Consider the following 13,145-nt stretch of genomic DNA (forward strand, 5'->3'; position numbering starts at 1 on the left):
TTCAAGAGGTAAAATCTACTTTGGCTTTAAACATATCCCTGGTTCTTAATTTCTTCATTAAGTGAATTAAATGGTATCCAGATCATACCACGCTGTTTTAAACTCATTTAACATGATCTTTAAGGTAAGTTAACTTCCTCAGAGCTAAAACTGTAACACTGAAATCAATTTCAATAGTCACAAATTAACTGTAAGAAAATATACCTCAAAAACTTGAAAGTGATAAATGCAACATACAAACTTTATTGAACAAAAGTAACAGGTAAAGTCAAACAGGCACTTAAGAGAAAAACTGGAAGAACTTTTATCTTAAACATCTTACAGTAACCTACTTGCAGTTGCATTTAACTGAGCTCTGTTGCTGTGAAGAATACAGCTCATGCACAGGTATGGATGAAAGATTTGTACATTTCTCAAGTATTCACTGAATACTACCTTATATACACATATACATTAAATTTGGAAAAGATGTGATGATCCCCAGATAAACTTCATTTTTGTTGATCTTTTGGAAGAGGTCGTCTAAAGAGAAGAATATGTGGTTCTGTAGAAAGAAAATGTTTTGAATCATTTTAATACGGTTTTCATATACTCATCAGAAATTCAAAAGCATTCTCAACTAAGCCAGAATAAAATAAACTGAGTCCACTATTAACTGGGTTGAGGTATCTAAAATGAATTTTACTTCAAAGTTACTGTCTACAGTAAATAGATTAAAAGTAAAAAGATTACCCTATAGGGAAAAACACCTCTTTCAAATCACCTACAGGATCTCATACTAATGCTCATCCCCACAGATTCTGTTTCAATAGGTGGGGCACAGAAATCTACACTTAAGTTATTCAGTTGCTTTTGTATTATCTGGACTGAATTCTAATAGGATTACGTATCTCAATCCCAAGAAAGTGATGAGTTCTTTCAGAGTTTTCAATGCAATGTTTTTCTTTAACAGCAGAAGAGAAAGCACGATAGTTTTAGTTCCACCTACTTCAGCTTCTATAGTATGTCTTCAAATTTTGTTCAAAACATAAATGCTGTAGTTAGATTTACTGATAACCCAAAAATAGAATTCAACCCATTGTTTTAGTTTAGAAAACTCACAAAGTTTGAGTTTACTATTTAATACCTGGACAACTTTTTGTTAATACCACATAATAGCATAAGATACCCATAAGCACATTTGAGTTCATATGCTATTACCTCATTTAAACTTCATGTGGTAGCTATCCTTTAAGAGGGCTGAAGAGTGAATCACTTTAAATTAAATCAATTTTCACACACAGAAAAGAACACTTAGGATATATTTATGGTAAAATGCTTTGGGATACTGTTAATGATACAGATTTTAAAATATCTTTTTTTAGTTCTTACATTATTTTCCAAGTAGAATAATGTGTTACTTTCACTCCTGTGGTATTTTATTTTACCATAAAATTGGATCTCTGGAGTCAACAAATAAGTCATTTAAAAAAACTAACTTATCAGAAGAGTTACTTTGAGATATCAGTTGATGTCAATGATATTTTTAAAATTTTGACAACCATAACCACCAATATTTCAACAATTACTGCTCTACTATAATATAGCAAAGCTCACCTGGCTCATGAATCATGTAATGAACCCAGCCTAGACTCTGTTGGACACCAAGTCTCCTCCACTCCTCTTCAGACATCAGATGAGTTTTAGGTACTTGTTTGGAAAGTTCTCTGGGTAACATAACATGCCTGTTAAAAGATACAGCCAAGTATTAGTCCAGTGCCTTTTCTACAACTGTAGCTTTATACATGTCCCTTTAGCAACTCTGTTGCTTTAATATTGAGAATTACACTCTACTACCTTTAATTCTGATGTGATGGCCTATGTTCAAATTAGAGAGCTAAGAGTGCGCAATCCAAAAGCAGAAGGCATTTTCCTTAGGATTAATCTTTTTCTCTTACCAGAGAATGCTTACCAGTTGCCTGAATCTTCTTCAGGAATAGAACCCCAAAATATAAGTTGAGCATATGGTTAACCAGCCTCCAAATCATAAGCCAACAAGATATAAGAAAATGTGTAACTTATTATGAAAAGTTTTCTCAAAGGGAAAGAACATGCTGAACTCTTCTTTTTCTCCTTCTTGTTGAATGTACATTAATACGATCAGGGAGCCAGAGCAGGAGTCTAGGACCACAGAAGCAACAGTAAATTGAGAACGGTAAAGCAACAAGAGGTAAGGACCCAGCCTACTCCCTGACTGTAGAGCTGTTATCCATGTCCCAGATTATTAGACTTTTATGTAAGGAAAAATGTAAGTTACAGTTAATTTGGGTTTCCTCTTCCCAACACTAGCTTTGTAGTAACTACCAGTCCTTGTATGCTCCAGAAGTTGCTTTATACTTCAAGTACTGTGTTCAGAATTAAAAACAGAAAACCACTAACTGCACATACACATTGTGTGCAACCTCACAGTTTTCCAGTTAACTTACTGACCTATATCCAAAACTTACATTGTTCAGTTTCTTAGGCAAGCATGGAATAACCTTCAAAGTTAAACCATCAATATGTACAACTGTATGAGTTCTCAAAAGCAAATCTGTATCATTAAGAGTATCCCAAAGCATTCTGTCAAAGATTTGCCAGACAAATCTCCTTCCCCAAATTGAGTAAGAATTTTTACTCAATTACCATAAAAAGGATTTTATAGAAGTCACAATTCTCAGCCCCATATTTACCATCTCCAGTAGTAGCAACAGTTTTATACTGAACCATCCATAACCACCAACCCAAATTTTTAACCAGTATAAGATATGTCTGTGAGTCAGTTGGATGGGGATGAATGAGGTGCAATCTCGTCACTTTCTGAGACGCAGTAAATTGAACCCCTACCCTATTATAAGCACCCAGCTCTCATCAACTTAAATTTTAGTCTGTGGTTGGTTAAGTACCAATTCACTTGCAGGGCAAAGTGAGCCTCAGAAAAATTCTTTTATGTTGCTAGATTGCCTTAAGGCCACCAAGTCATACCTTACTACCATAATTTGCAGTTTTCACCAATTCCAGTGAACTATATGGTGATTCTTTATAATTCTTACCAGTTATCACCCACATTCTTTAAATGCTGCTTTAACATCTAACTTTTAAGGCTCTACAAATAATCTGTTATCTTATTTCTATCTTCTATATTGTTGATTATTCTCAAAGAGAAATGTAGTGCTTTTGTACCTTTTATCTTTCAAATTCACAGAGTACATAAATCTACCAACAAGTTATTTAGATAGAAGTTACCACCCTTCTCCATAAACGCGGAAACAGGCTCTCCTCCATCAGGGTTTCTTTATAAAGGAAAACTGTTTAAAAACTGTTTAAAATATCAAGCCCATATGAGGAGTCTACCTATATTTTGCCACACAGAGTCTTCAAACTACACGTAAGGAAAATTTTTCCAAAATCTAACGTTTATTTCAGTTGAAGAGCAAAATAGTGCAAGTATTACTAATTTGTAAACCTGCCCAGAGATATTACCAGTTTTTCTCCTGCGAAAACAGACTTCCATGATGTGGGGGTGGGGGCACCCACTGTTATGCCCTTAGAAATATTAAGACCTTCACGTAAAAGGACGAGGAAATTAAGTTTGCAATTAAGAAAAATCTAAGAAAGATATAGATAACTGCACACTGGGAAAAATAAATACTAGCCTTTTAAGTTTACATTGCATGCTGCACCATTACATATTAATACAAACCACCCTAGACTCATGCCTTAGCGGTATATTATCACTAGTTTCCCCTTTAAAATTATCTGTGGAAATTACTATCCTGTTTCATAAAGGTTAGTGCCTTGGCCAATTAATACCAGCTCTAATTTTTACTGGGTTAAAATAAATCACTTCAGATATGTAAACTTTCTTCATTACCACACACAAATCATTTGAGTATATTAAAACTAAAAAATGGACCTACTGCCATCAGAAAGAAGTCTGAGAAATAGCTTCACTTACTTTCAGTATTATGTCCCAAAAGAAACTTGTACCAACCCTTAAATCCTTATCCTAAACACTTGGCACCAGATGTGTTTCAGAATAATTCTCCAGGTTTTAGTAAGGTTATTACGGTTTACATTGTGTTCATTATCGGATATCCTCAATATGGCTCTTGATTAGCATCCCATAATTGAACACTGTGCCAGCATATTACACGATTAGAACTGTATAGTTATTAGTATAAAGTTAAGACAATCTACTTGAAATTTACCTACAGCCAGAAAAACATGGTATTTTTCTAGCTAGGAATACAAAAGGGTGCAATTATTACTACCCATAGAAATCTTCAGTATTCCTCATGTGAAAACAGACTTCCATGCTGCTGGGAGGGAGAGAAAGAGAGAAACCCCCACTGTTTTGTTCTTTCTTCCTTAAATAGCATTCGTAGAAATCTAACCTACAACGGCAGCAGACAGAAAACAAGGTCACAATTTGGCCAACGATGGCATGGGCTTTATCTCCCCGAAATCTTGGTAGTATCCCAGAACGCAGCGTTCTAGTCACTACCTAGTAAGAAAAAGGGGTTAACTGGTCTCTGAAGCCACGCCCTAAATGAAGTGTCCCGCACACAAGAAGGACAACAAATTTTAAATGTCCCTACCCGCTTTCCCCCAGTCTAGTTTAATTGGGGGATAGGGACATTTAAAATCTGTCTGATTTTACTGACCAGTTAGTCACTACGTTCTGGTACATCGCTTCAGGACTCAAACGCAAAAGTTCCTCGAAGCCCAAAATTTGGCCAGTGTAGACTAGCAGAAAATAAGGCTGAAAGTTCACTCAAGTTCTTAATCGGCCTTAAAATGAAACTCCTTTAATAGTGCCCTCAGTTGTATGACTGCGGCTAATATATAATGGCCCAAATCACCATCCCCAGTAAACATTTTCGAATTCCCATCAAGCTCATTTTCGGGGGGTTGCCCCCACAACTTATTCTTATACCACTCACTTCAAAAACAGGAAGACAAGTGTGTTCCTCTATGTTAACAGATGAAAATTACCACTCTAAACCACAAACTAGTAAAAGTTGCATCACCCCGTCAGAAACAGGGAAAGTGTGTGGCACGGTTGCGAACGGAAAAGGACGGAACCAGGCGGGTTTTCCTGGACTGGTTCAAACAACTGGAACTGAGACCAGTTACTGAACAGCCTAATTACTTGTGCCACGGCCGAGAAAAAAGTGACCGGAGGGTCACTCCGCGTCGCCGAGGACCCCGGGACCCCCAAGTTGCGCCGGTTCCTACCCGGGCACTAAATGCGGCCCCGTGGCCGCTCTTCCCTCACCCTCCGCGCACACCGAACAAAGGCCCAATCGGCCGGGCGCGCCAGGCACCCAACTATGACCGACTACGCGGGGCACCAGGTGGCCGCGACCCCAAACTCCGGCCCTCGCCCTCGGGCTCCGCCCCCCAGGCCCCGGCCCCCCCCCCCCCCACGACCCTGTTACGCCTTGGTCGCCCCGCCCGCGGGGGCCCCAGCTGAGAGAGCCGACTCGGAGTCTGAGAAAGCCGCCCACCGGTACTCGTAGTGTTCGTCGAAGTACTTGTCCGAGTAGTAGATCTGCTTGTGGGCCATCCTGCTGGCGCACTGCCGAAAATGAAACGAGAGAGCGCGAAAAGCGGGAGCAGCAGTAGACACGTCCACGTCCGGCAAAGCAACGACTCGCCACAGACTAACGACCGCAGTACCAACGATCCCGATTTGAATCCGACAGCCCGTCGCCGATTGGGCAGCAGTACCGACCAATCGCCTTCTGCGGAAGTCGGCCGGCTGCCAGCCTATCGTCGCCACCGCCTCACGAAGTCGACTTCCCGGGTCAGCCAATCAGAGATCTGTTGCGAGGTTGCCCGCGGGAAGAAGTGGAGAATAGGTATGGCACGGGGGCGGGAGCGCCCTTGACGGGCACGGGCGTGGCCAGAGGAGGGCGGAGTCTGGGCGTTAAGCGTCGCAGAGCGCGTGCGCAGGAACGTGGAACGTTCCAGGACACGGAACCGTTGGGGCGGAGGACCTGAGGGTGGAGCGAGGTATCACGGGGTTTGTTGATGACCTAGTCGGTCGAGGCCGGAAGCGTGGGCCACGGGGCTTTGAGCGGCACAGGGCTTTCAGCGGAAGCGGTCGACCTGGCGCTGTGATGGCGCCCCTCGTGACTCCTTGTATCCCCTCAGGCTCGAGCCAGGAGCCTAGGTCCGCTTTGAAAAATAGTAAAAGGCAGAAAGGCTCCGCGGTGTGAGAGGGAGGGCGGCTGCGCGGTCGGCTGGGTGAGAGGAGCGCCAGGCGGCCGCGTCGTGGCTGTGTCCGGGGCTACTTTGCGCAGCCGACCGGTCCGCAGCCTCGTGCACTTACTGAGTTTGCGGCCTGGCCGGTGAGGGGCTCCTGGCGCCCCCCAGACAAGTGTGTGGAGAATGGAGCCCGCGGAGCCACCCATAGAGAGAGGGCGGGAGCTGGCTTGGTGGCGGCGCAGTCACTCGGGAGGCCCAGGTGGAGTTTCGCTTAAGCCCAGGAGTTCCAGACAGGCCTGAGCAACAGAGCTAGACCCCGTCTCTAAAAAGAAATGGGTCAGAGACCCAGGATGCTTTTTGTAGCCTAACCTAGTGTTCAAAACCAGGGCAGACCCAAGCCACGGAAAGCTTGAGGGATTGAAGTAACATTCTGCAGCGGCCGAGAATACAAACGCTAATTCCTGGATAAGGGGATTTAAGATGATGTTAAACTACTTCTGGTCTTTTAATACTGACCCTAGTTTAAAAACACTCGTTCATATAAAAAAGTTACTGGGAGAAACAGATGTAAGTGGTGGTTATTTTTATGCATTAGAATTAAAAGTGATCTTTTTGGTATTTTTTTCACGTTTACCACAATGAGCACGTGTCATTTTTATATTAATTTCTTTTTATGCGAAATGCTCCAGCGCAATACAGGCTAGTGGGCTCAGGGTGGCTGTGACTAAGTGACATAGACGGGGTGACTTAGACAAAGTCTCCAGACTAGAGGCTGGAAGTGAGAGGTCCGGGCACTCTCTTCCACGCTGCAGACCACGGACTTCTCCAGGTTTCTGAACAAGTGAGGAGACAGGCCCTCTAAGGACATTTATATTCTCCATGATGAGGGCCCCATCCTCATGACCATCTAATCTGGATTACCTCCCAAAGGCCCCACCTCCTAACTTCCTAATACAGTGACTTGGAGGAAGAGGGTGTTTGGAATTTCCTTTTTTTTTTTTTTTTGCTGGAGACAGTCTCTTGCTCAAGCTGGAGTGCAGTGGTGTGATCTGGGCTCACTGCAACCTCCCCTTCCCAGGTTCAAGCCACTCTGCCTCAGGCTCCAGAGCAGCTGGGATTACAGGCCACCGCCACCACGCTCAGCTAGTTTTTGTATTTTTAGTAGAAACGAGTTTTCACTATTTTGGCTAGGCTGGTCTCAAACTCCTAACCTCAAGGTATCTGATCACCTTGGCCTCCCAAAGTGCTGGGATTGTCAGAGGCTAGTGAACCAGAGCAACTCCATCTTAAACAGGAGCTGGGTAAGATGAGGCTAAAACTTACTGGGCTGCATTCCCAGTTAAGGCACATGATGAAACGGGAGGTCAGCAGAAAATATAGGTCATTAAGACGTTACTGATAAAGCAGGTTGCAGTAAAGGAGCCAACCAAAACGCACCAAAACCAAAATGGCAAAGAGAGTGACCTCTGGTCCTCCTCACTGCTATGCTCCCACCAGTGCCATGACAGTTTACAAATGCCATGGCAACATCGGGAGGTTACCCTATATGGTCTAAAAAGGGGAGGCATGAATAATCCACCACTTGTTTAGCTTATCATCAAAAAATAACCATAAAAATGGGCAACCAGCAGCCCTCGGCTGTTCTGTCTATGGAGTAGCCATCCTTTTATTCCTTTACTTGCTTAATAAACTTACTCTCAGTTTGCACTGTGGACTCACCCTGAATTCTTTCTTGCACCAGATCCAAGAATTCTCTCTTGGGATCTGGATCGGACCCCTTTCCTGTAACAGAATTACAGGAGTGAGCCACAGCACCTGGCCTGGAATTTCCACGCATGATTTGGTGAGTAGGAGCAGACACAGACATTCGTTCACATGTGATGGAATCCTTCAGGTCTCAGATTAAGGATTTCATTTTCTGAAAGGCCTTCCTTAATTACCTTCTCTAGAGAAAGTTCCTCAATTTCCCCATTATGCCCTTGCCACCGACTCCAGTTGGCTTCTCTCCCGCTGTTGCAATTGTATGTTTGCTTAGGTGGTGTTTGTCTCCGTATCTGCACTATAAAATACTCGCTGTTAGTGAGCTAAGATTGAGCCACTGCACTCCAGCCTGGGCGACAAAGCAAGACTCCGTCTCAAAACAAAACAAAACAAAACAAAACTCTTGTGAAGCTAGTGTAGAGTCCATGTCTGTTTTGTTCACCATGCAGTGCCCAGCACATAGCAGAGTCCCTTGCACATAAGCACACAATAAGAAGTAAATTTTAGGCACAGTATAATAACATAAGCATAATTAGATATAATAATTACTATGATGGCAAAAATGTGAATAAACTGTTAAGGAAAATGGACAAGGAAATTACTTTCTGGCAGAATCTGGGGGGGAAGAAAAACTTCCTAGGAGATATATTTTTAAGTAAATGTACAGATGCTCCTTAATTTACAATGGGATTACATCCTGACAAGTCAAAAAAAATTGTAAGTTGGACCATTGTAAGTTAAGGACCATCTGCATTGTGAAAATTTCAAACACATGGTGTAATAGAATCAGCTCCCACGTACAGGTTGTGCATCCTTAATCTGAAAATCCGAAATGCTCCAAAAGTCCAAAACGTTGAACAACACTGACACGAGCTCAAAGGATATGCTCATTGGAGCACTTCAGATTTCAGATTTTCCAATTAGAGATACTGAACTGGTAAATAAAATGCTAATATTCCAAATTCCAAAAAACCCTGAAACACTTCTGGTCCCAAGTGCTTTGGGTAAGGGATACTCGACTTGTTCCAGTCATTGAGCTTCAGCAATTTCCATTTGCCAATCATGTTTCATCTGTTCCCCTGTAACTTTTTTTTTCCTAGAATGTTACTGAAGAGATCTCAGATATGTCAGTTCACTCCTGAATAAAACTTTTCAGTGTATCTCTGTGTTTATGGTGTGCATCTCAGGAAAATTTTTAAAAAAATACTTAACCACGTCATTATTACACTTAGAGGTCCTTAATACTCTTTGATAGCTGTTTTAGAATCACATTCCCCTGACTGCCCCACCAAAGCTTTTTACAGTTAGTTTGTTTAACTCTGCTTTCAAACTTGGGCCTACATCTTTCATTTTGTTATTGTCTCTCTCTTTTTTTTTTTTGAGATGGGGTTTCACTCTTGTTGCCCGGACTGGAGTGCAATGGCACGATCTCTGCTCACCGCAGCCTCCGCCTCCTGGGTTCAAGCAATTCTCTTGCCTCAGCCTCCCGAGTACCTGGGATTACACGTGCCCACCACCACATCCAGCTAATTTTGTATTTTTTGCAGAGGCGGGGTTTCTCCATATTGGTCAGGCTGGTCTTGAACTCCCAACCTCAGATGATCTGGGCGCCTCAGCATCGCAAAGTGCTGGTATTACAGGCGTGAGCCACCGCACCCAGCCACATTTTGTTATTGTCCCTTTTAGTGTTCTTTAAACAACCCCCGACCTCTACCTACATAGACACCCTCCCCGCACACACCCCTGCCACCTTTTTTAGCATTAGTTCATCAAACCAGGTCATTTTTGCCTGTGGAACATTACACATTCTGGATCTGTGTAATTGTTTCCTTGTGGTGCAGTTTCCCTGGTTTTTCTGTTTCTTGTGTTTGTTACAATCTGGCATTTAGATCTAGGTTAAAACAAAACCAAACAATTTACCAAAAATCTCTAGTAAGACTCATATTTGAGCCCAAGCAGTCCGACTCCAGAGTTAGGCCTCTTACCCACTATTCTGTTCTGTCTCTTAGAGTTCCACAGGTAGAAAACCAGGAGGGCCAAGCACTTTTCCAGTAGAAGGATTGGCAGTTGTGAAGGCGTGAGGAAGTGTGGTACACACAGAAAATGCAGAACAGGTTTGGCTTAGAGTGTAAGTCATGGAAAGGAAAGTTGTGGGAAGTGAATGTAGGAGGATGAATGTGATAGACAGGAAAACGGCCCTCAAAGATGTCTGTCTTAGTCAATTTTTTGTTGGTATAAAGGACTACCACAGCCTGGGTAATTTACAAAGAAAAGAAGTTTATTTCTTACCATTTTGGAGGCTGGGAAGTGAAAGGTACAGGGGCCACATCTGGTGAAGGCCTTCTACCACATCATAACATGGTGGAGGGCATCCCATGGAGGGAGGACAAGGGCCAGCCCTCTCAAGTGTCTCTTCCTCTTCTTGTAAAGCCACAGTGCCATCATGGGAACCCCACCCTGATGGCTTTAATCTTAATTACCTCCCAAAGGCCCCACCTCCAAATACCGTAAACATATGAATTTGGGGATTATGTTTCCAACACGTGAAATTTGGGGGACATATTCAAACCACAGCAATGTTCATGTCCTAATCTTTGATATCTGTAAATGTTACCTTACACAGCAAAAGAGACTTTACAAATGTGATGAAATTAAGGATTTTAAGATAGGGAGATTATCCTGGATTATCAGAGTGGTTAAATATTAGCACAAGGGACCTTAGAGGAGGGAGACAGGAGGGTCTGTGAAGGAGCTGGGATGAAAACAGAAGTCAGAGTAATGTGACCACGAGGCAAGTGCAGCAGGTGGCTTTTTGAAGCTGGAAAAAAGAAAGAAATAGATTTCTTCCCTAGAGTCTCCAGAGGGAACTCAGTCCTGCTGACATAATTTTAGCCTGGTCATACCTATTTTGGATATTTGACCTCTGTACCTATGAACTACATGTGACTAATAGAAACAATATCTCAGTGTGATGGTCACTGCAGCTTTATAATTGTAGATGCCCTTTCTCATTTTAAGAATTCTTTTGTTCCTAGCTTGCTGATTTTTTTTATCATAAATAAATACTGTATTTCATCAAATGCTTTAAAGCCTTTTAGTTTTGTAGTTAGTTAAAAGTTATTTTACAACTATGAATATAAGTTGTAAATATAAAAGAGCTGAAAAGATTTTAGTAACTGCAGTCTTAAGGAAAAGTCACATGGAAATGTTATTGAAAACTAAATAGTTGAAATAAAAAATTTAATAAGTAAACTGAATGCACAGTGGATACAAATGAAGAGCTAATTATTGAACTAGAAGATTATGTTGAATTCCAGCCCCAGAAAGCATTAGGAAGGAATAAAGAGATGGAAAATATAAAGTAAAAAGACATGGAGGCTAGAAGTAGAGGTGACAACTGTCATTAAAGAAGAGTCCCAAAGGGAGAGAAAAAATAAACAGAAGGGAGGAAATACTTGTACAAATAATGGCTGTGAATTCCCTAGTTTTAAAGAAAGATAAAATACTTTAGATTGAAAGGGCTTATAGAGTGCTGAACAGTATACATAAAAAAAAAAAACATAACCACAGAAAGATTATTGTGCAATTTAAGAAGATCAAAGACAAAGGAAAATTCTAAAAGCTTCCAGGGAGAAATTGCACATCACCTACAAGGCAGCAAGAATAGATTGACAATGGCAATCTCAAAAGCCTCACTGGCTCCAAGAAGAAAATGGATTACTGTTGAGAATGTATTGGATAAAAGAATAAAAATAAATTCACTACAACAATGCAAAATATATTAAAAATAAAGCAAAGTTTTACTGTTGTCTAAAAAAGCATAGGTGTAAATAATGTTTATTGTTACCAATTCAGAAACCAATGTGGCTAGTAGAGAGAGGCTAAGAGGGAACTTGGTGCATGCTAAGGCTTTGCAGTCTGCTGATATCTTTGCAGCTGCTGATAAATTTAGGAAGTTGAAAGAGATTAGGAGTCCATTACCAGAACCATTGGCTACAGTAGCTTTGTTTCTGTTACCATCTGCAATAGCAAAATTAGATGCTTCAAGTACTGCACGCCTCCTTGGGGTAAACTGAAATTATTGTAACAAATACTTCCTATCCTAATATGCATGCTCCTTTGCAAAGCAACTTAACTATTCTTTCCATAGATAGAGGAAGTCTATTTCTTCACTCTTGGTCTGGTCTTGACTTGCTTTGGCCAGTGGAATGTGGCTGAAGTCATGTTATACCACTTCTGAGGCTAGTCCTTAAGAGGCATGCCAATTTCTACCTTCCCTGTCTTGAAAGGCTGCCTGTGAATGTGATCATCAGCAAGACACATAGAAGACAACCAAGTTGCTTGACCATCAGTAGCACCAGCTGCTAAACATGTGCCTACTGTAAGAATTAGAGAAAGAGGAGAGAAACACGAAGGGTGGCTTGACACTCAATAGGTTTACTTCAAACCTGGGAGAGACTTTTGACCAAGTTAGGTCAGAAGCCGCACTCTCTTACAGACTATGAATTTTTAAGGATTCAGGGTGGGAGAGTTTATCAGAGGCTTGGCTGCTTCTGTCTCTCTTCGTTGTGCTTATCTGGGAGGGAGAGTTGTGCCTCTGTTCCCATACATATTTCTGCAGCTGCAGGCATATCCCCCCCGTGTCTACTTTTCGTTTCCCTATCTTATTGTACCTGAAGGGAAAGGAATGTGTTTATTAAGGCCCACTGTTTTACTGGTGCCCATCGTATGAGGGTGAAGTTTGGCAGTTACCCAAGAGACTTTCTCCTCACCTCTCTCTGTGCACAAGCTGTCTTATCTGTGTTTTACTGTCTGTTCTTTCTGGCTGCTTGTAGTTAGAAGATAAGTGATTTCCTTGAAATGCATGAGGCTAGAAAGGGAGTTGGAACTTAAAGGGGCGGTCTTTATCCCATATGACGGCGCTCCTGCTCTGTCATTCCAGACCTTATAGTTATAAAAGGACAAGGGGTGATGTGTTCTTTCTGGCTACTTCCTGCTGATGGTGTGGGCAGAGAGTTTTTTGGTCTTGGATTGACTGCAGGAGCAACACCGTCTGTATATGTTTTTGGGTAGTTGTCTGCAAAATGGCCGTGATTCTGTCGGTTAAAATTTTTTGAAAAAAGTTAATTAGGCAGGGTAAAAACAGTCCT

At 41.8% G+C, this 13,145-nt stretch overlaps 2 protein-coding genes across 2 annotated transcripts in view; one reads left to right on the forward strand and one right to left on the reverse strand.

Annotated features, from left to right (window-relative positions):
• Positions 1-213: 213 nt before the first annotated feature.
• CKS2 (CDC28 protein kinase regulatory subunit 2) lies at positions 214-5,745 on the reverse strand. Its single transcript, XM_007969703.3, has 3 exons — positions 5,532-5,745; positions 1,597-1,724; positions 214-544 (listed from the first exon to the last, which is right to left on the reverse strand). The coding sequence occupies exons 1-3, from the start codon at positions 5,588-5,590 to the stop codon at positions 492-494; spliced, it is 240 nt and encodes a 79-aa protein (XP_007967894.1). The 5' UTR covers positions 5,591-5,745; the 3' UTR covers positions 214-491.
• Positions 5,746-6,028: 283 nt separating this feature from the next.
• Positions 6,029-13,145, forward strand: part of SHC3 (SHC adaptor protein 3) — a 305,086-nt gene continuing 297,969 nt past the window's right edge. Inside the window, exons 1-2 of the mRNA XM_073021453.1 lie at positions 6,029-6,039; positions 7,976-8,077. The gene's annotated coding sequence lies outside the window, so the exon portion shown is untranslated. The remainder of the gene's footprint in view (positions 6,040-7,975; positions 8,078-13,145) is intronic.

Source organism: Chlorocebus sabaeus, chromosome 12, assembly GCF_047675955.1.
Source record: "Chlorocebus sabaeus isolate Y175 chromosome 12, mChlSab1.0.hap1, whole genome shotgun sequence".
In the NCBI taxonomy this organism is placed as follows: domain Eukaryota; kingdom Metazoa; phylum Chordata; class Mammalia; order Primates; family Cercopithecidae; genus Chlorocebus; species Chlorocebus sabaeus.

What these genes read in the sequence shown, in the direction of transcription:
- CKS2 (XM_007969703.3), bottom strand. Translation starts at nt 5,590, where the DNA reads ATGGCCCACAAGCAGATCTACTACTCGGACAAGTACTTCGACGAACAC. An exon ending in GACGAACACTACGAGTACCG is followed by an intron (nt 1,725 to 5,531) that starts GTGGGCGGCTTT and finishes ATCTTTTAACAG; the next exon opens with GCATGTTATGTTACCCAGAG. An exon ending in TTACATGATTCATGAGCCAG is followed by an intron (nt 545 to 1,596) that starts GTGAGCTTTGCT and finishes TTCTTTCTACAG; the next exon opens with AACCACATATTCTTCTCTTT.